Raw genomic sequence first — 22,676 nt, 5'->3', positions numbered from 1 at the left:
ATCGAACTCGGGTCGGCCATGTTGGCCGTGAGTAAGGCAAACGCCCTACCACTGTGCTATCGTGCCAGCCCCGTCGAAAAGTCATCAATAGATAATTTGTTTTCTGTTGCTGATAATGAAGAGCATATGATGTTGCGTGGCTGCAACAGTGGCCGCACAATTTTGGATTTCTGATATTTTTGTAATTAAGTCCGGAGGGATTTCTGCCAGAAGTCGCTGGGTTCCGAGATTGGTTTGTGTGCCTCTGGGATCATGGCCGTTTCGGGGCTGGAGGAACCATTCGTGGCTGTAATCCATTTTTTTTTTTTTTGCTTTTTTTTTTTGGTGAGACCCAGCATTGCTCAGGAATTACTCCTGGGTCTGCACTCAGGAATCACTCCTGGCAGTGCTCGAGGGACCATATGGTATGCTTGGAATCGAACCTGGGTCAGCCATGTGCAAGGCAAACGCCCTATCCACTGTACTATTGCTCCAGCCCTGTAACCCATTTTTATTGAGGATATTTGTAAATCTATGTTCACAAGGGGGTGTTGATCTGTGGTTTTATTTATTTATTTTAATTTTTGTGGTGGTCACACTCAGTGGTGTCAAGGCCTTACTCTTGGCTCTGCACTCAGGGATCATTCCTGGCAGCCTTGGGATCATACGGAATGCTGAGGATTGAACCAAGGTTGGCTGCATGCAAGGCAACTACTGTACCTTGCTGTACTATGGTTCCGGTCCCTGTAGTTTCATTTTTCAGAAATCATAATGGTTTTTCTTTTTCTTTTCCTTTTTTGGCTTTTTGAGTCACACCCAGTGATGCTCAGGGATTACTTCTGGCTCTGATCTCAGGACCCACTCCTGGCAGTGCTCGGGGGACCATATGAGATGCCGGGAATCGAACCCGGGTCGGCCACTTGCAAGACAAATGTCCTACACACTGTACTATCTCTTTGGCCCCAAAATGGGCTTTCTTAATAAGTTCTAGTTTTTTGGTAGAGCTTCCAATGATGGCCCACCGGGGCCTTGGCCCTATTTTAACGAGGCCATTCAACCGAATGTCCAGTGTCTCTCTTAGTCTGACTTCGGATCCTGCTCAGCCCTGAAGTTGGTCTCTGAGCTTGGGAAAGTTCTCTGTCGTGACTCGGGCCCCAGGATTTTGGTCCACCGAGAGGGAGTAAATAGGTTTCAGCGCGCAGGGCTCTGGGCATGCTGCTCTGGGCTGGGGAACCTGACACAGGCGGGAGACGGGGCAGGCCGAAAGCCACCATCCAGACTGTCTGCTCAGGGCCTCCTGCTGTCCTCCTCCCGAGGCAGGAGGAGTACGTGGACTACGTGATGCGGGAGTTCCAGGGGAAGGAGATGAAGAGGAGGAGCCAATACCGCCTGCGCTTCCAGCTGCCCATGAAGATCATCCCCCAGTAAGAAGCCACTGGGAGGGCTGAAGGGGCGTCTGAACAGAGCAGGGGGCCGCAGCCACGGTCTGGGCCGGCTCCTGGGTCTGGAGACACCATGGTGCAGGAGACCAATCGTGGTCGGTCACTTGCAGGGCCAGTGCCTTGGCCCCTGAGCTCTCCCTCTGAGCCTGACCTTGTCTAGTTTCTTTAGATCTTTCAGCCCGTAGACAGGAGAAGGAAGGTGGTAGGGGGAGTGTCCCCCTTTGACTTCCCAAGAAAAAGAGGTTTGGAGAGGTCCCCTATGTGTCCTCCGCGTGCCTCCTGCACAGCAGGTTCTGGGCACAGCCCTGTGGAGAGAGCAGGCAAAAGCCACTGCTGGAAGCTACTTCCCGAGCCACATCTGACTCAGAGCAGGCGGCCCTGGCCCGGCCTCGCTGGTTTACTTGTGTTTTGTTTCTGGGGTCCACCTGGGAGCTCTCAGGGCTTTTACTCCTGGCACTCAGGGGTTGCTCCTGGTGGGGTCAGGGGACCAAATGGGGTGTCAGGGGGGCTGGAGTGACAGCACAGCGGGTAGGGCGTTTGCTTTGTACACGGCCAACTGGGGTTCGATTCCCTCCCTGAGCACAGCCAGGAGTAATTTTTCAGTGCATGAACCAGGAGTAACCCCTGTGCATCGCCAGGTGTGACCCAAAGAGAAAAAAAATGGGGTGCCAGGGATCAAACCCAGGTCAGCTATGTACAAAGGCAAGTGCCCTGCCCACTGTGCTATCTGTCCAACCCTGCCTGTTCTCTTCCTGGTACTCCTCTAGTGGGCCCCCCAGACCTCTGTGCCATCCACCTATCCCTGGGCCATGCCCTGTCTGCCCCCCTCCAAACCACCAAGGAGGAGAAGTGTCCCTGTGAACCCAGTTTGGTTTCCTGAGCTGGGCGGCTTGTAGCCCACACCCTTCCTTGAGCCCACCTGGGTATCTGCTGCCCATGGGGCCCACACACTGAGCAGTCCTCAAGAAGCCTGGGGCTTACTAGAGATGATGGCATAATGGGAACCACAAAAGGGGTGCTTAAGCAGTGTTGATCGACTTCATTGAGGAATGTGCAGTAAACAGAGGGATGGACAGCTTGACACCAACTTCATTGAGGAATGCGCAGTAAACAGGATGGAAGGCTTGACAGTCAAACACTGTGCCGTAAATTGACTTGGCGTCACCTTGTCTGTGCTACCATCGTTCTTTGACCAGTTAGTTTTTTCCAAGGGGATGTAAAGGGGTCTGAATTCAACTCTCAAGAAGCTTTTCTTTAAAAAAAAATTAATGATTTTATTTTTGGGGGGAAAAATTAATAATGGAATAGACATCTATAATTCTATTTGTAAATCACTCTTTTTAATAAAAAGGAAGCTTTTCTTATGTTCTCTTTGATGTAGCCTGAGAGCATTTCAAGCTTGGTGGAGAAAAGAATCAAATCATAATTACTTCCCTGACTAAAGGGTAATTTTCTAAAGCTGGAGGCCCGTGGGCCAGGGTGCGGCTCCGGGTGAGCTCTGCCTTGAAGGTGTGAGGTCTGGGCTGGGTTCCCCGGCCATGGGCTTCCCTGAGCTCTATTGGGGGTAACCCTCGTGCGTGACCGGTGTCTGTGCATTCCCCACTACCCCCCAAAGTGCTCTAGTCACCTTTCCTGTGCCTCTGCCAGGCCCACGACAGGCACTAGACCCTTGAGGGGCCACCACACAGAGAAGGCTTCAGGGTCCTGAGGGACATTCCCTGCGCCCTCAGCAGTGTGAGGCCCCTTAGCATGGCAGGGAGCTATTCCCAAGCAGCCCGCGGAAGACTGATAAAACATAAAGTGAAAGAAGGTTGTTAGCAGAAGACCCCAGTTCTCATTCCCTCCTACACGTCCTCCCGGGAGGGCGTGGAGGGCTGTTTGTGGTCAAAGCACTGCCTCAGGCAGCTCCACATTTGGCTTATTTCCTCCGGCCACTGCCAATGCGATTGGTAGAGCTCCCGAACTGGGTCAGCGGCCACAGCGCCCAGAGCCAGCTCTGGCTTCTCAGGGTGCCCCTGTGAGTGAGCACGCATGGGCGACTGAGCCGTTTGTGTGCACATGTGCTCAGAGCGACTGAGCCATCGGTGTTCATGTGTGCTCGGGGCGACTGAGCCATCTGTGTCCATATTTGTTCAGGGCAACTAAGCCGTCTGTGTGCACACGTGCTTGGGGTGACTGAGCCATTTGTGTCCATGTGTGCTTGGGGCGACTGGGCCATTCATTCAGTGTGTGCTTGGGGCAACCGAGACATCCATGTGCACTTGTTCTCGGGGTGACTAAGCTGTCTGTGTCCATGCATGCTCAGGGCAACTGAGCCGTTCTTGTGTGTGCATGTGCTGGGCTACTGATCCCTCGTGCACGTGTGTGCTTGGACTGAGCCCCGCTCTTGTCGCCAGCCTGCTCCTTGGTGCCGGCGGTTCCCATTGGCTCAGGGTTCTCCTCTGTTCCCTCCCGCAGAAGCCACAGGTGTGAGATCGTGAAGGTGCAGTACTTCGTTCCCCGCCTCAAGAAATTCGGCTGCTTCGTCACCATCACTAAGGACGGCTGCCTGGAGACCTGGTCTGAGAGCTTTACAATGATCAGCTCCTTCAGGGTGAGTGGGGAGTCCCAGACCCCGGCGTCACAGCTCCTGGGGCCGAGAATGTCCTGTGCCTCTATCGTCAGCAAGATGCCATCTGGTGTCTGTTCCACGTGGGCGCCTGCCTTCCGTCGCAAGCCTGTCAGTCCACTTGAAACGTCCTGGCAGCTCATCTCAGCGACTATCCTCGTCATCCACCAGCCTCTTCTCCCTCCCCGGTTGCCCCGGCCCCGTCAACGCGCCCTGCTGCTTTGGAAACTCCGCCTGCACCAGGCTAAAATCCCCGAGGTTTGAGCGTGGAGCTGTGAGCCTGACTGGCTCACTGACAGGGGTTTTCCCATCTGTCAGATGTCTCTCTCCCTCTGATCCACACGTATTTATTGATTTATTTATTGTTAGGGGGCCATTGAATCTGGGTCACCCAGATGCAAGGCAGGTGCCCTATCTGCTGCACCATCTCTCTGGCCCCTCTGATCCACATTTAACCCGAGATTCCTTTCTTTCTTTGTATTTGGGTCATATCCGGTGATGCTCAGGGGTGTTATCTCAGGCCCCTTAAGCTGAGATTTTGTTCATCTTGCTACCTGGTTGCCTCAGTGTCCCCTAAGGGAGAGCCACGGCGGACAGAGGGAGCCAACTGTGAGGCCCCGGCAGACCTGGGCTTTCTCCCTGGAGGGGCTGGTTGGCAAGAGGGAGTAGCCCAGTGTCACCCATTGTCTTTTCTGCATGCCTGCTGGTGGAAAGCTCTGGGTTTGGGCGGGGGGCGGGAGGGGCGCTGGTCTTCGCTCTCCAGCCACCCTGGACAGTCTCGGAAAATGCCTCCAGGCTCCCATTTCCCCATCTGAGGTTTAGGATCCCTTGTGTATCCTCAGTGGGGCTCACCATCTCTGGCCCGCGCTCACTGTCCTCACCACCAGGGCGAACCCAAGATTCAGCACACGCTACAGCCCCTGGGGCTCTCATTCTGGCCTCCTGGCTTGCCCCGTCCACTTCTGCCAGCCCTTTGTTTTGTTTTAGGGTGGTGGGTGGTGGTGGTGGTGTTGGTTGGGCCTCACCAGGTGGTGCTCAGGGCTTACTCCTGGTGTTATGCTCAGGGATCAGTTCCTGGCAGTGTTCAGGGGACTAGGTGGGTACTGGGGATTGAATCCAGGTCAGCTACGTGCAAGGCAAGGGCCCTACCCTCTGTTCTGTCTCTCTACCCCCTTACCAGCCCTTCTCAGTGTCCACAGAGAGGAGCTGTCTGCAAGCCCAGGGGCGGAAACAGCAGGTGCTTGGACCCCAGACTCCAGGCCAAGTTCGCCCCTCCTTCGCTGCAGTTTTTTTTCTTTTTGGGTCACATCCAGTGATACACAAGGGAACCTCCTGGCTATGCACTCAGGAATTACTCCTGGCAGTGCTCGGGGAACCATATGGGATGCTGGGAATTGAACCCGGGTCAGCCGCATGCAAGGCAAATGCCCTACCCACTGTGCTATCACTCCAGCCCCTTTACTGCAGTTCTTACCCTCTTCTTGCTTCAGTTCAAAGTCCCCGGCCTTCAGCTGTCCCCTCACTCAGCGTCGACCCTGGGCGAGTCCTGTCCAACTAGCCTTGCCTCTCTGCCTGACGCAGCAGCTCTTTTCTGCTGGCCAGCCTTCCTTCCTGGCCCACTCCCCTGCCTTCCCACAGGGCCCTCACTCCAAGAGTGGGGCTCAAGACTGGCAGAGGTGTGCGAGAGGGCCCCTGGGCTGTATGAACCCCCGAGAGTGCCCACCAATGCATTTCGGCCCTTCATTCTTGCCACCTGGAGGCTGGTCCCTCATTCACGAACTTCTGTGGCCAGGTGACACCTGCAGATGAGAAATAAGTGTAGGATTACATTGGTTTGTCCTTTCTCCCTTGCCACAGGGAGTTTAGGTTTATTGGGTTACACCCATCACAGTGCTCCCGAGTCACTCCCATTCCTCTGTGTTTATCTGTGACCTCTTCGCTGTGCTCTCCTCCCCAACCAGTTAATCACCTTTTCCCCCTAATCAGATTCTGTTAACTTGTAAGATCAGATTCTTCTAAGGACACTGAACTTGTACGTTAAATATTGCTTTCCCCCATCTTTTGTATAGTTTACTTTAAAGCAATGTCCTTTCTGTATGGACAAAGGAAGACAGTTAATATTATGCTTTTGTAACTTGGGAGTAAATTGTCTCCGAACAATATGAACTCTGGGCATCTGCTTCCTTGATTTAAGCCTCAGTTGCCCTTAGTTCCTACCACCCCAAAAGCATGGTTCCAACTAGGGACTGAGTGGACCCAGGGCAAGTTGTGAGCTACCCTGGCATCGAAATGGGCCAGGCCAAAGTGCCCACGATACTCAACTATAAGTTGAGAGCATGGTCATGGACAAATGCTGTCATGATCCAAAAGTAACGACGAGATTAGGACCCTGCTAGGGATAGGAAAGACTGATCTGGCCTGAGCACTGTAGTCTGAGATCGAGATGACCCCAGGAGAGCAAGCCCATAAGCTTGATATACCTCTTACTATGCTCACAAGAGTCAAAGTCAGGCAACCAACAAAAACAAGAGCTACACTTGGTGTCTGTGACATTGCAATAAAACGGAGGCGGGGAGAGATTCAGACTCCCAACGGATGGACAGTGGGGGTGGGGTCAGCCTTCCTTCCCCAGAGGCAGCTTCAGTTTGGGGGATGCTCTTCCGTGGAGAGCCTGTACTGATGTTCCCTGACTGCCCTCCCCCTGCCTCCCACTGTTTTTGGTTACTATTTTTGGGCCATATGCTCTGCCCTCAGGGGTTGCTCCTAGCAGGGCTGGGACCCTGTGGGTTGTTAGGGATCAAACCTGGGTCACTGTGTGCCAGGTGTACTCTCGCTCTGGCCCCTTGGCCTCCATTTTTTTTTTCACTCTTTTTTTTTTTTAATTTATTGAATCACTGTGGGAAAGGTTACAAAGCTTTCAGGTTTATGTCTCAGTCATGCAAATATCAAACACATTTCCCTTTCCCAATACTTATTTTTTACCATGAAGAACCCCAATAAAACCCCACCCCCCACCCCTCCCCGTCCCTGTGAGGCAGATGAATTCTAGTTAACACTCTATCTGCTTTGATTAGATTCATTGTTTCAATAAAAGATTCACCACTATTATTTAGAGTTTACCCCCCCCCCCCCAACTCAGACATGCTGAAAAAGCATTGTGAAGTGATTTGCTTTCTACAGCTGGGTTCAAGAATTAAATGTTGGTTTTGGATTTCTGCTATTTTACCTATTGACCCTGGAAGTATTTCTACTGAAAGTCAGATAGTTAAGAAATTGGTTTCTGTGTTCTGGAGTCGTGGCCGTGCTGGAGAGCCGCTCGCAGGGGGACCGGTGGCCTCGGTAGGGCGTGAAGGGCGGAGCGAAACGCCCCCCTTCCCATGAGGTTTTAGTCGCCCCCACACTCCCGGCTCATACCTGCTGTCCACAAGGCTCCCATGTGGCCGCCATCTTTCTTTCCAGAGAGGAGAGGGCGAATGGGGCAACACCCTTTCCCCTCCGGCAGACTTGATGGCCTGGATCAACGCATAGTCCGTTCACTTTTCTGCTCCAAGCTGCTGGGTTCTGCATTAAGTCCTTGTGCTTCTGGGGTCGTGGCCGTGCTGGAGAGCCGCTCGTGGGGGGCGACTGGTGACCTCGGTAGGGTGTGAAGGACGGACCGGAACGCCCCCCTTCCCATGAGGTTTTAGTCGCCCCCACACCCCCGGCTCATACCTGCTGTCCACAAGGCTCCCATGTGTTGGCCTCCATTTTTAAATACAAAAAGAGAGTCCACTGGGAAGTAGATCCGGAGGTGGTTCCTTCTGCCACACACATGGCCCCAGGTAGTCATGTTGGGGTCTCTGTGGACTCAGCCCTGTCTCCTGGACTCTCTGGCTGTGGCCGCCACCCCCACCCACTCTCCTGTGGGTCCTGGTGGGCGCAGCCATGGAGGGGTTTTGGAGGCAGACCCGGGATGACAAGCCAAGCATGTCTAAGACTTGGATGAGCTTGTCAAACTGCTCCAAAGAGGGGTCGTGGAACCTGGGTTCCATCCCCAGTATCCCATATGGTGCCCCAAGTCCACCAGGACTGAGCATAGAGCCCGGAGAAATCTCTGAGCATCACTGGGTGTGATCCCTAAACCAAAAATAAATAAATAAATAAAAAAATAAAAAGTTAAAAAAAAATTAAGAAGGGTTGTGAGTTTCTCCAGACTCTATCTAGAATTTTGGAGTTCCAGGAGCACAAAGCCACTCTTGTGGCAGTACGACATCTTATGCTATTCATAACAAGCAACACAAAAGAGAGTATGGGGGAGATTCTCTGCTGTAGAGGCGGGAGGAAGGGTGGGATGGGGGGATACTGGGGTTCTTGGTGGTGGGAGATGTGCACTGGTGGAGGTTTGGGTGGTCGATCATTATGAATGAAACTCAAGTTACAAAGGAAAGCTTTGTAACTGTATCCCAAGGTAATTAAAATGATAATAATAATATCAATAAAAATAATAAAAAAGAAGGGTTGTGAGGATAGGGTTTTATTAGCTCGTTTGACAGCCCTGGAAACAGACTTTAGGAGGTTGGGGCATTTATGGTAGCGCCGAGCCGGGCACCCAGGCTGGTCCCGGTCCCGGGGGTTGGGGAGAATGCCAGGTGAGGGCTCCCGGGACTCTGTGCTGCTTTGTGTGTGGGCGGCCTCCTAGGAGCCCTCTGTCCTTACCCCATCCTTCCTCTGTCCTTCCCCTGCAGCTGAACCAGCTCCAGCAGTCCCCCCACCAGCAGATGTGGGTTGTCGACATGGTGTGTCTACACAACATGAACCTCATCGCAGTGGCGTCCACTGAGCAGAAGATTGGTGAGGCCGGGGGGAACCATGCGTTGGTGTTTGGGGAGGCCTGACAGCAGCCGTTGGGGTCTCCAGGGCAGCCCCGAGGTCTGACGTGTGGCTCTGGGGTTCCCTGGGTCTCCCCTCGTCTCCTCCCCAGAGTTCTACGATATTAGTGACTTCAACTGCGTCCGGGCCTTCACCTTCATCGACCTGGACAGCTGCGTGATGGTCATGGACTACTGGTGAGTCAGGGGACCCTGAGTGGGGTCCCCACATCTTCTGTGGACTCACAGTACTGGAGGGGGTCCCCCCTTGGGGGCTTGTGACCTCTTCCTCTGCATGTGCTTCCTCTCGTGTCTCAGTCGGGGAAAACCACGTGGTCATGGGTCTCTCCCCTGTGGTGGTCAGCGGGGGTGGGAGGAGGCCGATGGGGGACTGGGCACTCCTTGATTCGGATTTAGAAAGACTCACTTCCTGTTGGGGAAATTGCCATAGAGGCAGAGTGAGAACTGAGATCAGGGTGGGGGGGGGGGTGGGAAGGGGATAAGGGGGACATTGGTGGTGGACAATTTGCACTGGTGGAGGGATGGGTGTTTGATCATTGTATAGCTGAATCTCAAATATGAAAGCTTTGTAACAATATCTCATGGTGATTCAATAATAATAATAATAATAGTAATAATCACTGTCACTGTCCTCCCGTTGTTCATCGATTTGCTCAAGTGGGCCCAGTAACATTGTGAGACTTGTTACTGTGTTTGGCATATTGAATACGTCATGGGTAGCTTGCCAGGCCTTGCCATGCGGGCGAGATACTCTCGGTAGCTTGCTGGGCTCTCCGAGAGAGGCGGAGGAATCGAACTCGGGTCGGCCATGTTGGCCGCTTGCAAGGCAAACGCCCTACCCGCTGTGCTATCGCTCCAGCCCAATAGTAATAATAGTAATAATAATAATAATAATAATGACAAAAAAAAAACCAAAACAGAGCAAAAAAGACAGACCAAGTTCCTTTTGAGCCTGGTGCGTTGGGGTCTGGTGAGGTGCAGAGTAGGGGACCCGCACTGATCCCCGCACAGGAGGCTGGGGCTCAGGGTGGCCACAGTACCCCAGTGCGCCCCTTCTCCCCCAGGTCTGACTACCACAGAGGCGTCTTCTGCTACGGCGACAGCAAAGGCAGCGTCACCGTCTTCACCTCGGACAACGTGAAAAACGGGCTGTTCAATCCATGCATCCTCCCCAAGACCTCTAAATGGGGTACCTGAAATATGGGCCGGATTGGGGAGGGTCCTCCTTCGGCTGCACCGCCCCTGGGTGCTGGGGTGGGGGTGCAGTTTCTCTGAAGGGAGTGGGGTCCTGCTGGGTTTCAGTTTCTCCTTATTCCAGCATTCCTTGTTTTATTTATTTATTTTTTTAAAAATTGAATCACCATGAGATACACAGTTAAAAAAGTTGTTCGCGATTGGGTTTCAGTCATGCCATGTTCCAACACCGATCCCTTCACCAGCATACATTTCCTACCATCAGTGTTCCCAGTTTCCCTGTGACAGACACCTCTCTCTCTCTCTCTCTCTCTCTCTCTTTCTCTCTCTCTCTCTCTCTTCCCCACCCCCTCACCCCCCACTTCTGGGCACTGGGCATTATGGTTTGCAACACAGGTACAGGTACTGACACATTGTCCTGTATATCCCTTTACTTACTTTCAGGACTCGGTTCTTGTCCAGAGTGATCATTTCCAACTGTCATGGTCATAGTGGTCCCTTCTCTGTCCTAACTGCCCTCACCCCGCCCTTCCACTAGTGGCAGGCTTCCATCCATGGACCCGTCCTCCTGTCCCTTGTCCCAGCATTCTTTTTCTTTTTTTCTTTTTTGGTTTGCTTTTTGTTGTTGTTTTAGGCCACACCTGGCAGTGTTCAGGAATTGCTCCTCTTTAAAATTTTTTCAAAAGTAAAAAAAAAAGTTAATGGGTATCAGAACGTGGCTCAGAGGGCTGAGTGCACCTTTGCACGTGGGCAGCCCAGGTTCCATCCCCGGCACCGCATAGTTCCCCAGTGCTGTCTAGGAGTAGCCCCTGAACACTGCCAGGCTCGCCCAGAAAACAAGTTACTTTTCATTTCCTTCTCGCCTTGCCACGGTAGCAGACAGCACTGCTCCCCAGGGCTCGCACACGACCATGGGGTACACTGAGAGTTGTGTTCCTCTCACTGTGGTGCTTGCGTGTGTCTACACCAGGCTCCCACCCTTAAGTCGGGGCTCACAAGTCATGACCCAGTGCCAAGTTCTTGCCCGAGTGATGCCAGGATCAAACTCGGGGCCTAGTGCCTGCGTTGCTCCAGTCTTTTTTTTTTTTTTTAAGTAAAGACAGATTTTTATTTGGAGAGTTCTGGAAGGGAAAAGGGAGAAAAGTCTGAGAAGAGAGACAGAAAGAGAAAGAGGAGAGAGGAGGAGAGAACAGAGAGTGAGAGATAGAGGAGATAGAGAAGCGAGAGAGAGAAAGGAGAGAGAGACAGAGAAACAGAGAAGCGAAAGAGAGGGAAGAGAGAGAGAGAGAGAGAGAGAGAGAGAGAGAGAGAGAGAGAGAGAGAGGAGAGAGAGATTCCTGAAAGGGAGTGGGGTAACGTGCTCAAGAGAGAACATGGGCTTCTCCAAAGACAGAGAGAGCTCCTGCACACCCCAGCATTAGATACGGAAGCATGAAAGTCCACATCTCAAGAGGTGGATGTGGATGCCACATGTGCTTGACCACGTGGGTGCAAGCAGCACAGGGGCTCACTCAGCATATGCACCATGTGCTGATCCAGCCCTTTGAATGATTTTCCCGGCTCTTGGCACATCCTTTTTTTAAAAAATATAATTTATTTTTATTTTTATAGTTGTTGGGTCATACCCGGTGATATCAGGAACTTATTCCTGGTTCTGCATTCGGGGATCACTCCTAGCCTGGCTTGGGTGATCAAACCCAGGTTGGATACATGCAAGGCAAGCACCCCACTGGCTGTATTATGGTTCCAGTCCCACTGTTGCCAAAATCTTCATAGCTCCACATTCAGTGATACAACTCACAGGGGTCATGGCCCACAGTTGAAAAAGCTAGGGTTTAGATTACAGTGGCTAGGGATTAGGGAAGAGCCCCCAAATCTGCTTCCAGCTCTGCCTGAGGCAGGTAAGGGGGTAAGGGTGGTGGGGTAGGCAGTGAATCTAGCTGGTTTTTTCTTCTTTTTTTAATTTTTTTTCTTTTTTGGGGTCACACCTGGCAATGCTCTGGTTGTTCCTCCTGGCTCTGCACTCAGGAATTACTTCTGACGTGCTTGGGGGGACCATATGGGATGCTGGGGAATTGAACCCGGGTCAGCCGTGTGCAAGGCAAGCGCCCTACCCGCTGTGCTATCACTCCAGCCCCTAGCTGGGTTTCTTTTCTCAGCATGAGATGAGCCTCACCTCACTGATGTGACCAGGGTGCAGGGAGGCCTGACCAAAGTGTTTGTGTTTTTGGTTTTGGGTGAGTTTTTATTTTGGTTTGTTTCTAGAATACAACTGGTAATGCTCAGGGGTTACTCCTGGCTCTACACTCAGGAATCACTCCTGGAGGTGCTCAGGGGATGCCGGAGATCGAACCCGGATCAGCCATGTGCAAGGCAGTGTGTAGTACATAGTAGTGCATAGCACAACCCTACCTGCTGTACTATCTTTCTGGCCTGTTTGTGTTTTTGGGTTTGGGCCCACTCCTGGGTGGTGCTCAGTGATTACTCCTGGCTCTGCGCTCAGGGATCACTCCTGGTGGGATCTGGGGGACTATATGGGGTGGTGGGGATTGACCCCAGGTAAGCCATGTGCAAGGCATGTGCCCTACCCGCTGTCCTCTCTCCTGCCCCAACCCAAATGTCTGGATGGAGATACGTCAGAGTTGGAAACCCTCTTACCGAGTTTTTGCTTGTCTGGAGAAGGGGACTGTGCAGGTGACAGGCACCTTGGTTTTCTCCCCTGTCAGATCGCACTCACTGGACCACCGTTTCTGCGCAGAAGCTCCTGAACGAGAAGTCCAGTCTGTATAGAACTTTCCGACTGAAGGTACTTGCCAGCGTGCCCTACTTAGCATCTGGGTCCCACCGGGTCGGGGTCCCAGGTGTGGTGTCGCCCTCTCTCCTGCAGCTGCCCCGCTCCCCCCCAACCACCCATCCGAGGCGGTGGGCCGGATCCCTTCTCCATCAGCATCAGGGAGCCCCATCTCACCCCCTGGCTCAGAGCCCCCCAGCTGCGCTCGCCTCTCTCTCGAGTGCTCCTCCTCATTCCCCTGCTGCCGAGGCGCGGGCAGCCCCACCATCCTCCGCACCCAGCCCTGCCCGCCCCCCGCTGTTCCTCCTCGGGGGGCCCAGCGCAGACCCCCATGGCCCCTGCTGCATGCGTCACAGCCTCCCCGGGGGGCTTTCCCCAGCCTGCCCCCTGATTCTGACAGCGCTCGGGGCTCCAGGCTGCCCAGGTCCCACCGGATCTCCCTCTGCTCTGGATGCCAGGCACAGGTTCTGGTGGTCACCCGTGCTTTCTTTGTAGTCGGCCTGCTGGACATCAGAGCCACCAGGTGCCAGGATCTCACCTGGGGCATCCCGGCCCCTCGCCCCGCCCCGCGCCTGCGCACATCCACGAACCTGAAAGGATGCCCAGTCGCCACTACATCTAGGGTTCCCAGCAAGGCACGCCACCTCCACCCCCCAACCCCAGCCCTCCCTCCCCGGAGACTGGGTGCGGGGCCAAAGGTTCCTACCCTTCAACCACCTGGTTAGCAACCCTGGCAACCAGCTGCTGCCTCTGGGCTCTTAGGAAGCCCCAAAGGTCTGGGGAGTTTAAATATAGGTTTCTGCTTGACTGGGGCGCTGGTGCACGTGCTTTGCAAGAGAAAGCCCTTGGCCCTGCGGCATTCCCAGAGCTGCACTGGAAGTGGACTGCCCCCACCTCCCCCGAGCCCCTCTCCCCCAGCACTGAGCCTGGAATAGCCCCTGAGCGCCTCTGGTGTGGTTCCAAAACAAACAAAGGATTTCTTATGCGGGCTGCATGCTTCTGGGCTTGTGCTCCCCTCCCCCATCTGCACCCCTTGTTTTCTTGGCAGCCCCTCAAGGACAGGCTCCCAGGGAGCTGTGCCGGGTCCTGTCTCCAGTGCGGGGGAAGGGTATGTGGGGGTGGGGGGGGTACTGGGCTGGGCTCCCAGTGTGTGTTGTCTGTACAAATCAGCACGAATGATTGACAGGCGGGGAGGTGGTCTCAAGTCCCAGCTCCTTCCTGCCTGCGTTGGGTTCGGCGCCTTTGCTGTGAGAGAAGCTGGATCAGATGGGACTGGGGAACTGGCCCAGGGCCTGAGGACCTCTCCAGTCACCTTCTCTGTCCTTGTCCTGGTCCTGGGCCCTAGCTCAGAGCTGCCGTGGGAGAATTCAGAGCCTCCTGCCAGGCTCTCCCCTCAACTCCCCCTACCCCCCTGCCAGCAGATGTGCCCTCATGCACCCCAAGTCCCAGGTGCATGGCAACCTGACCCCATGGGGTACAGCGGTGGGGTCAGGAGGTGAGCCTTGTCTGTGGGATACCTGTGTGGGGCTCATGCATGAGCTAACTCATGGCTGCCCTTACCCTGCCTTGGGTGGGCATGGCAGACGGTGTCCTGAGCTTTGAAGCAGGCATTCGGTAGCAGCAAGCTTGAGCGTTGCTCCCCCTTTTTACATACAGCCAAAGGGGCCTGTCAGAACTGTGACCACTGCGAGGGTATTGTGATCCTGGACTCCCCAGCATCCCACAAACCCTAATACCCACCAGGTCTCGGGGGTTGGGTTTAGAAGACCACTCTTCTTTTTTTTTTCTTTTTCTCTTTTTGGGTCACACTCAGCGATGCATAGGGGCCACTCCTGGCTCTGCGCTCAGGAATCACCCCTGGCAGCACTCAGGGGACCACATGGGATGCTGGGAATTGAACCCGGGTCGGCCGCGCGCAAGGCAAATGCCCTACCCGCTGTGCTATTGCTCCAGTCCTCCCACTCTTCTTTTTTAAAATTTAATTTTATGTTTATAAAGTTGTTCACCACAATTTATTGTATTTAATATTCCAACCCCAGTCCCACCACTATTACACTTTCCCACCATCCTTATTTCAAAATTTCCCAACCACTACCCAGGCCCTAAATAATTTATTTTGTACTGCTTGTCATGAATAATTCACTAGAAATAATCAAAGAAGATTTCCTTAGAAGAAAGTGTGTGAAAAATGTATCTCACCCTGGAGCCATTAAGCCCTGGAATAAGAGATTGCTAACATGTTGTTACAAGTTGAGTCTTGTGAGCTAATATTTTTTTCATCGACATCGGTTGCCTTCTACCCTACATCCCACCCAATGTCGTGTACTACTCCTGGTACATCGGTGGTGTAGAGTATAAGATGTCACATGCTCCAGGAATTCTGAGATTTTAAATGGGGTGATACAGCTGGAGTTAATTTTTTTCTAATTTTTGGATCACACCCAGCAATGTACAGGGGTTACTCCTGGCTCATGCACTCAGGAATTACTACTGGTGGTGCTCGGGGGATCATATGGGATGCTGGGAATTGAACCTGGGTCGCCGAGTGCAAGGCAAACGCCCTACCTGCTGTGCTATTGCTCCAGCCCCTAGAGTTAAATTTTTAACTGGATGGGGACTTTGGGTTTCTGAGGCATCTCTGCAGCTTATTGGCCTCTTCTGAGATTTATTTGTGAGTCTCAGGATCATGGCCATTAATGAGCTTATATGGTGTCAGAGGCAGTTCCTGGGGCGTGACTGCCAGGCTCCCGGAAGAACGGGGATGAGGGTAGGTCACCTATCTCCAACTCCGTGAGAACCTGGAGATTTCTGTAACAAAACCCGCATCCCTGAGTTTTTCAACAGATTTGAGGATGAGGCTTGTCCCGAGCCTGTGGAGATGGATTGTGCACATGGCAGCAATTGGGTTCTGTAGGTTTTTGGCTGCTGGGAGAAGCCCACTCTTGGAGTGGGTCTCCCAAGGCCCCTGTTCTCTTCCCAGGCTCTCCACGACACCTGGTGCCAGCAGGTCAAGTTCATCCCTGAGATGAACCTGGTGGCCTCCTGTGCGGCTATTGAGAAGGCCTCACTGGTGCTGACCATGCTGCCGGACAAAGACTCGGAGAACCCCAGGTAGGCACCTCCTTTCCTGCCCGGGACAGGGGGCTCGAGAGGTAGTTCCAGGGATGGGGAGCTTGTCTTGCATGCAGTGACTCAGGCTCCATCCTGGGACCTCCAGGTTTCTGGAACACTACCAAGAGTGGCTCTGAAGGGCCCCCAAGCCCCCTCGGGGAGGCCTGGAATCCTGGGCAGTGAAGGCCCCCAGCAGCGCTGCGTCCTCTGACCTTTATGCCGAAGCACTGGCCTGCTTGGCTGAGAGTCACTGGCACAAATCCCTGGGTCTCCTGAGCATCGTTTAGGTACCCTTACCACCCTTGTCCCCAGACAAAGAGAGCACAGGGACTGTGGTGCTCTCGTGAGGAAGGATGGCGACAGGGACAAAAGTCCTGGCCTCAGGGATGCCATGCATCGGCCTGTCGCTGGCCACAACCCTAGGCTCCATTGTGACCATTTTTTGCATCTCGGCCAGCACCTCCTAGCTGGCCCCCTTGACATTTTTTACAGGGTGTTTACATGTACTGACACTGTTATAGAATCATCACCGCTGTCTGTCCCCATAACTAGAGGTCCTGTGAAACTGAAATCCACACTTTGGAGAGCCACCAGCACTTCCCATGGTCTCCTCTCCCGCTGTGTGCATTGCCTCTGTGAACATGACGACTTTAGGCATTGCACGTGAGTGCATTCTTAGGAAATTTTTTTCTTTTGGCTTTTTGGGTCACACCCGGTGATGCTGAGGGATCACTCCTGGCTCTGCACTCAGGAATTACTCCTGGCAGTGCTCAGGGGACCATATGGGATGATGGGGATTGAACCCAGGTTGGCCTCGTGCAAGGCAAAGACCCTACCCACTGTACTATCGCTCCAGCCCCTCTGGTTTCTTCGTTTCTGTTTTTAATGTTCTTATGGGGAAGAATTTCAAACCTGTGCAAAAATAGAGAAAATGGAGCGCTTTAGTATCACTAGAACCACGTCCAGGTCAGTCTTTCCTTGCACTGATGGGGAGTCCAGATCTGGATTGCTTCTGGCAGACACAATGGGGTTTGGCTTTGGGGTGCAGGCCTCCTCCTGGCTGCTCTGTTAGAGTGGACATGGGGGCTTCTAGTGAGGAGGCCATTGCATTAATTCAGGCTATGATGATGGCCCAGACTCAGGCCGTGGCGCGATTTGGGTGCACTGAAGTGTGTGTGTGTGTGTGTGTGTGTGGCGGGGGGCGGGGGGTGTAGCTTGGAGATTTTACCTTTATACCTGGATGCACTCAACCCTACCCTGCCAGACTGGCCTTCCAGGATGCAGTTCACATACTGGCCGGAAGGTGGTGCTGTTGTATGCGTGTGTGTCAGGTCCCTGGCCCTGTGGGAGTCCTCCCAGCTGTGTGTGTCTGCAGTCAGCCTTGGGGTCAGAGACTCCCAGCCTGATGATGGGGCACTCTGGCAGCTGGCCTGAGCTAGGCTCCTTGGGTGGTTGGAGCCAGTGGTGAGTCCGATGCAGGAGCCCCGGGTCTGACTCATCCTGCTCTGCTCTCGGCCACCACCTCCTAGCTGGCCCCCTTGACCTGAACTGCTGCAGTGACCTTGCCCCCTGTGTCCTCTGGCTCCTCCCCCTGCCCAGGAGCCTGCTGGTTCTTCTGGCTCTCTATCCCCGTTGCTCCTTTTTTTTGTTGTTGCCTTTTGGGTCACACCCAGCGATGCTCATGGGTTGCTTCTGGCTCTGCACTCAGGAATTACCCTTGGCGGTGCTTGAGGACCATATGGGATGCTGGGAATTGAACCCAGGTTGGCCTGTGAGGCAAATGCCCTACCTGCTATGCTATGGCTCCAACCTCCACCCTGTCCCCTTTTGTGCCGTGTCATGGGGCAGGGAGCCTGTGCCCGCAGAGTGGAGGTGAACATCCAGTTCAGCCGACTTCTGGAGGGTTCTGGCTTTGGGGCCGCCCTCAGACACCGGGAGTGGAGGCCCGTGTACCCTGGGCAGCCTGGGGCTGCAGGCCGAGAGTGGACAGGGCTTCAGGGCTGCTCCCGCCGTGTGGTGAGAGGGTGACCATGCCCTGCCCCAGCACTGCCCTCTGCTCTCACAGGTTTTCCGTGCTGGGACTGAGGAAGGGGATTCTTTGCTTTGATTACTGCGTGGACAAGAACTTCCTCGGTGAGCCGTCCTCCAGCTGCCTGGGGCCACTGCCGTGTGTATGTGTGTGCATGCGCGTGTTTTTGTGTGTGTGCGTGTGCGCGAGTGTGTGTGTGTGTGTGTGCATGCGCACCGAGTGTGTGTGTGTGCATGTGTGTCTGTGTGCGTGCAGCTGAGGAGCAGGCCCAGGACCTGGGCGCTGTCTGCCTCCCCTGCTATCCCCCTGGTCCCCTGTGGGGTGTCTGGGGGTGGGTGATGACAGTGGCTTTTGAGGGGAGGGCGTGTCCCATCTGCCAAGCTGGCCTGAGGATTGAGGTTCAGACCAGTAGGAGGTTCGGCAGAGCCCCCTGTGGCTGATGTCCACTTCCCCCCACAGTGACCGGTGGTTATGACCCCCTCATTCGCCTGTGGAACCCCTTCTTATCCAAGAAGCCCGTGTGGCTGATGAAGGGCCACCGGGCCTCGGTGACACACATCCTCATCAACAGCAAGGACAGTAGTATCCTCGTCAGCATCTCCAAGGACAAGGTGCGTTCTGGGTGGCAGGGTCGTGACCCCACTTCCAACTCCAGGACAGGACACCAGCAGAAGGCAGGAGTCCCCTGGAGCTGAGTGGTCTTGGGGGAGCACTGGGAGGGAGTACCCAGAGGTCCTGGTCACTGGGCATCCAGCTCTGAGCTGTCCATAGGGCTGATTCCGAGATGGGGGTGTTCAGGCTGCCTTTGGACTTGGGGGGTCCGGGTGGAGGCCCTTTCTTTCTCCGAGCCTCCATTTCCCCCTCCTAGAAGGGGCTGCTCGAGGTGGAGAGGATCAGCGCTGTGTGGGTACACGGAGGTTGTGACACTTTCGTGTCTTCACTCCTGGAGGGGCACATTTGTAACCGGATGTATGTGTGGCATGCCCAGGGCCCTGCCCAGAGCCACGGTCACTTTGTTCCACCCCCTGTGAGAGCTCCCACGACTCCTGCACTTTAAAAACTTTTTAAAAAATGATTTTATTTTATTTATTATTATTTTTGGGGTCACAGTCAGTGATGCATAGGGGTTACCCCTGGCTCTGCACTCAGGAATCACTCCTGGCAGTGCTCGGGGGGACCATATGGGATGCTGGGCATTGAACCCGGGTCGGCTGCGTACAAGCAGTCTGGTGTACTATTGCTCCACCCCCCCACCCAAATTTTTTTAAAAATTGAATCACTGTGAGATAGAGCATTACAAAATTGTTCACGATTGGGTTCCAGTAGTCACGTTCCAACACCCAGAGCTCGTTTCCCAGCACCAGTGTCCCGGCTCCTGTGCTCTGTCCCACAGGCCTAGGTCTCCCTGGAGCCCTGGGTACTCCCCCATGCTCCATCACTCATGCCTGCTGGAGTCTGGAATTTTCTGGGCGGCTGGGCAGGACTGGGGGCTGTGGGATAGGCTCATGGCTGGGCCTGGACGTAGGCTGGCAGGTGGTCAGACAGACATCCATGTCCTTCCCTACTTCCTGCCCTCCGGGTCCTGGAGGGACTCCCGGGGAGTCTCTTAGGGACAAGCCCCAAGTTCATGGGGGGAACGTAGGGTGGCTGGGGTTGGGGGCTGGGGTCGAGGGCCGCCACCAGTGTTCATCCTCATCCCTTGTCCTTGGAGCACAGAGCGAGTGCCGTGGGCCAGGGGTCCCGGGAGGCCTCGGGGTCCCTGCCACCCCTCCCACTGAGCCCTGCACCCACCTCCCTGCCCGTCCTCCACCCCAGAACATCCGCGTGTGGGACATGCTCGACTACATCTGCCTCCAGTCCTTCTGCGGCCGGCTGCTGGCCCTGGGCAACTGCCCCATCACCAGCGCCTACTACCACAAGGAGGACAACATGCTGGTCTGCTGCACCTTCACTGTGAGTGCCCCCCTGGGCTCCCTCGACTCAGCCCAGCCTGTCCCCAGCTCAGCTCTGCTCCCAGATGGGATGCAAAGCTGCTCATGGAGGCCCCTGCTGCCCTGCTCCTAGCTCTGGGGCATCCTGGAGGATGTTGGGCACCCCCTCTGCCCCTGCATCCCTGGCCCTTGTGGCCAGGAGCAGCTCCCCTGAGACTATCCCAGTCCTGGCCAGGCGAATGGGGCCCCTGACAGCAGGGTTCACATGCCCATGCTGGCTCTGTTCACTGACATGAGTTGGATAGGCCTCTTAAAATCTATTTAAATTAATTTTTGTATTTGATTTAAGATTTTTTTTTTTGCTTTTTGGGTTACACTCGGCGATGCTTAGGGGTTCCTCCTGGCTCTGCACTCAGGAATTAGTCCTGGTGGTGCTCAGGGAACCATATGGGATGCTAGGAATTGAACCTGGGTCAACCGCGTGCAAGGGAAATGCCTTACCCGCTGTGCTATCGCTCCAATCCCTTGATTGAAGATTTTGTTTGGAGGCTTTTAGGAAGGGGAGAGAGGGAGAGAAAGCGAGAGAGAGAGAGAGAGAGAGTAACACGTGCTTCTCCAAAGGTGGAGGGAGTTCCTATACACCCATCCCAGCATTAGATACGAAGCACAAAAGCACACATCTCAAGAGGGGAGATGCAGGTGACAGATGTGTTCGGCCATGTGGGCACAAGTAGCACATGGGCTTGGGCAGCGTATGTGCCTAAAGTCTATTTTTAAATACTGCTCAGGGCTTACTCCTGGCTCTGAGCTCAGGAATCGCTCCTGGTGGGGCTTGGGGGGGGAGCATCTGGGTCCCCTTATGGGGATCAAACCCAAAGACCACGGGCAAGGTAAATGCCCTCCCTATCTGCTGTATCATTCCGGCTCCTGAATAGCTTTTTTAAAAAAAATCACCTCTTTCCTCCTGCTGCCTCCCCCCGACCCTACAAGGGGGGTCCTATCAGAGCTCCCACACACAAGATAAACGCTCTGTCGGCATGAGCCCCTCCCCGTTGGTGCCTGGACAACTGTACATGATGGAGCCTCCTGCTGAGGGCCAAGCACGCATCCTTCCCTTGGAGCCTCCCCCTGGCCCTGAAGAGAGCGCTGGCAGTTCATTTCAGTTTCCCACTGCTCTTTGTCGGGGCGGAAAGTGTATTCCTTAGACACCAGCCCCTCCCACAGGGTGCCGAACAGCACAGGAAAAAAAGGTTCCTCTCAGTAGAAGATGCAGAGCGGGGAGCACAGAGAAAGGATCCTTACCCCTCCCTTGCAGCAGGCAGGGAGTAGTCAGGGAAAGCTTCCTGGAGGAGAGGACACCACATTGAGGATTGGAGCCTCAATAAGAGTTATAAGAGTGAGCGTGAACTTGATGGTTCTAAGAATGCCAGGAGGTGGGAGCCCCAATCTCCGAGGTGGGTCGCAGAGGGAGATATTGGTAGACATGACCCTTGATGGGCAGAGGCCCAGGTGCCGTGAGTCTGTCGTCCCCGTTTCTCCGAGTACTTCCGGGGCCCACCGAGTGAGAGCTGCGGTCTCCTGCTCCTAGATTGGGATCCTGCAGGGGAGCCTGGAATCACAGCAGGCCGACATGGAGGTGGAGAAGACCAGCACCCACAACATGCCGCTCTGCGGAGCCCTGTACAGCACACCCATGCAGCAGGTGAGCGGGCGGCCGGGTAGCGTACGGGGCTGAGCGGGGGGTCTCAGCGGACCCCCTCACTGCTCTCCTAGGAGAGGGCTGGGCTGGAGTGCTCGGAGTCAGGACCCGGGGCCACAGTCTCGGCCTCAGCACCCCCGGCCGAGCCTGTGGTTCCAGAGCCCAGCTCAGAGCTGGGCGACCCACTGAATCCCGGCTCAAGGCTGCTGGACTCAAACTTCCCGATTAACTTCGGTGTGGGGTCTGCAGCTGCAGGGTGGCCTTCGGCCCCCGGAGGACAGAGCTCACCTGTTTGGCCTCCCCCACATTTAGGGGGTGTTTACACGCAGTGGTACCCAGGGGCCACTCCCAGCAGTGTGTGGTGGTTGCTCCAGGTGGTGCTTGGGGTCCGTGTGGTGCCAGGGGTCTTATCAGGTCCACAGTTGTCCCTTGAGCTCTCTCTGGCTCTCTTCTCTCTCTCCTGGTCCCCTGCAGGTGGGGCTGAGCAGATGCGTGAGGGGCATGGTGATGGTGGGAACTGATGACGGGCAGGAAGATGACCATGCTCCCGGCACCTCACCATCTCTTACCCCTAAGGTGTCCCTATGGCCTGAGACAGCGCCCACTCCCCCGCCCCCACAGCTGCCATCCATCTCCCTTCAGGAGGCTTGGCCTGAGCCTTTCAAGGCCTTTCTGTTGCACCCTGAGTTGTGGTGGCTGCCAGGTGTTGGCCTGAGGAGGGCCTCCTCCTCTTTCCACAGTTCCCTTCCATGGGGTGGTCAGGAATATCTTTTTTTATGGTTGTTTTAACTTTTGGGGTCACACCTAGTGATGCTCAGGGGTAACTCCTGGCTCTGCACTCAGGAATTACTCCTGATAATGCTTGGGGGACCCTATGGGATGCTGGAGATCGAACCCAGGTCAGACACGTGCAAGGCAAATGCCCTGCTATTGCTCCAGCCCCTGGTCATGGATTTCTGGTACCCCCCCCCCCCCCCAAGTCCCTTCTAAGTGAATGATTCTCCACTCAGTGGACCCTGAGTTG

At 54.7% G+C, this 22,676-nt stretch overlaps 1 protein-coding gene across 1 annotated transcript in view; it reads left to right on the top strand.

Annotated features, from left to right (window-relative positions):
• EFCAB8 (EF-hand calcium binding domain 8) overlaps positions 1–22,676 on the top strand; it is a 49,177-nt gene that overhangs the window by 5,388 nt on the left and 21,113 nt on the right. The window contains exons 3-13 of the mRNA XM_056121550.1: positions 1,300–1,403; positions 3,879–4,014; positions 8,754–8,859; positions 8,990–9,074; positions 9,962–10,086; positions 12,818–12,897; positions 15,863–15,993; positions 18,059–18,126; positions 18,482–18,633; positions 19,838–19,975; positions 21,542–21,655. Of these exons, the coding sequence (XP_055977525.1) occupies positions 1,300–1,403; positions 3,879–4,014; positions 8,754–8,859; positions 8,990–9,074; positions 9,962–10,086; positions 12,818–12,897; positions 15,863–15,993; positions 18,059–18,126; positions 18,482–18,633; positions 19,838–19,975; positions 21,542–21,655 (1,239 nt within the window). The remainder of the gene's footprint in view (positions 1–1,299; positions 1,404–3,878; positions 4,015–8,753; positions 8,860–8,989; positions 9,075–9,961; positions 10,087–12,817; positions 12,898–15,862; positions 15,994–18,058; positions 18,127–18,481; positions 18,634–19,837; positions 19,976–21,541; positions 21,656–22,676) is intronic.

This window comes from Sorex fumeus, unplaced genomic scaffold (genome assembly GCF_029834395.1).
Source record: "Sorex fumeus unplaced genomic scaffold, SorFum_2.1 ptg000044l, whole genome shotgun sequence".
NCBI lineage: Eukaryota > Metazoa > Chordata > Mammalia > Eulipotyphla > Soricidae > Sorex > Sorex fumeus.
Note: the sequence above shows the minus strand (reverse complement) of the source record. Positions and strands in the feature narration are given on the sequence as shown.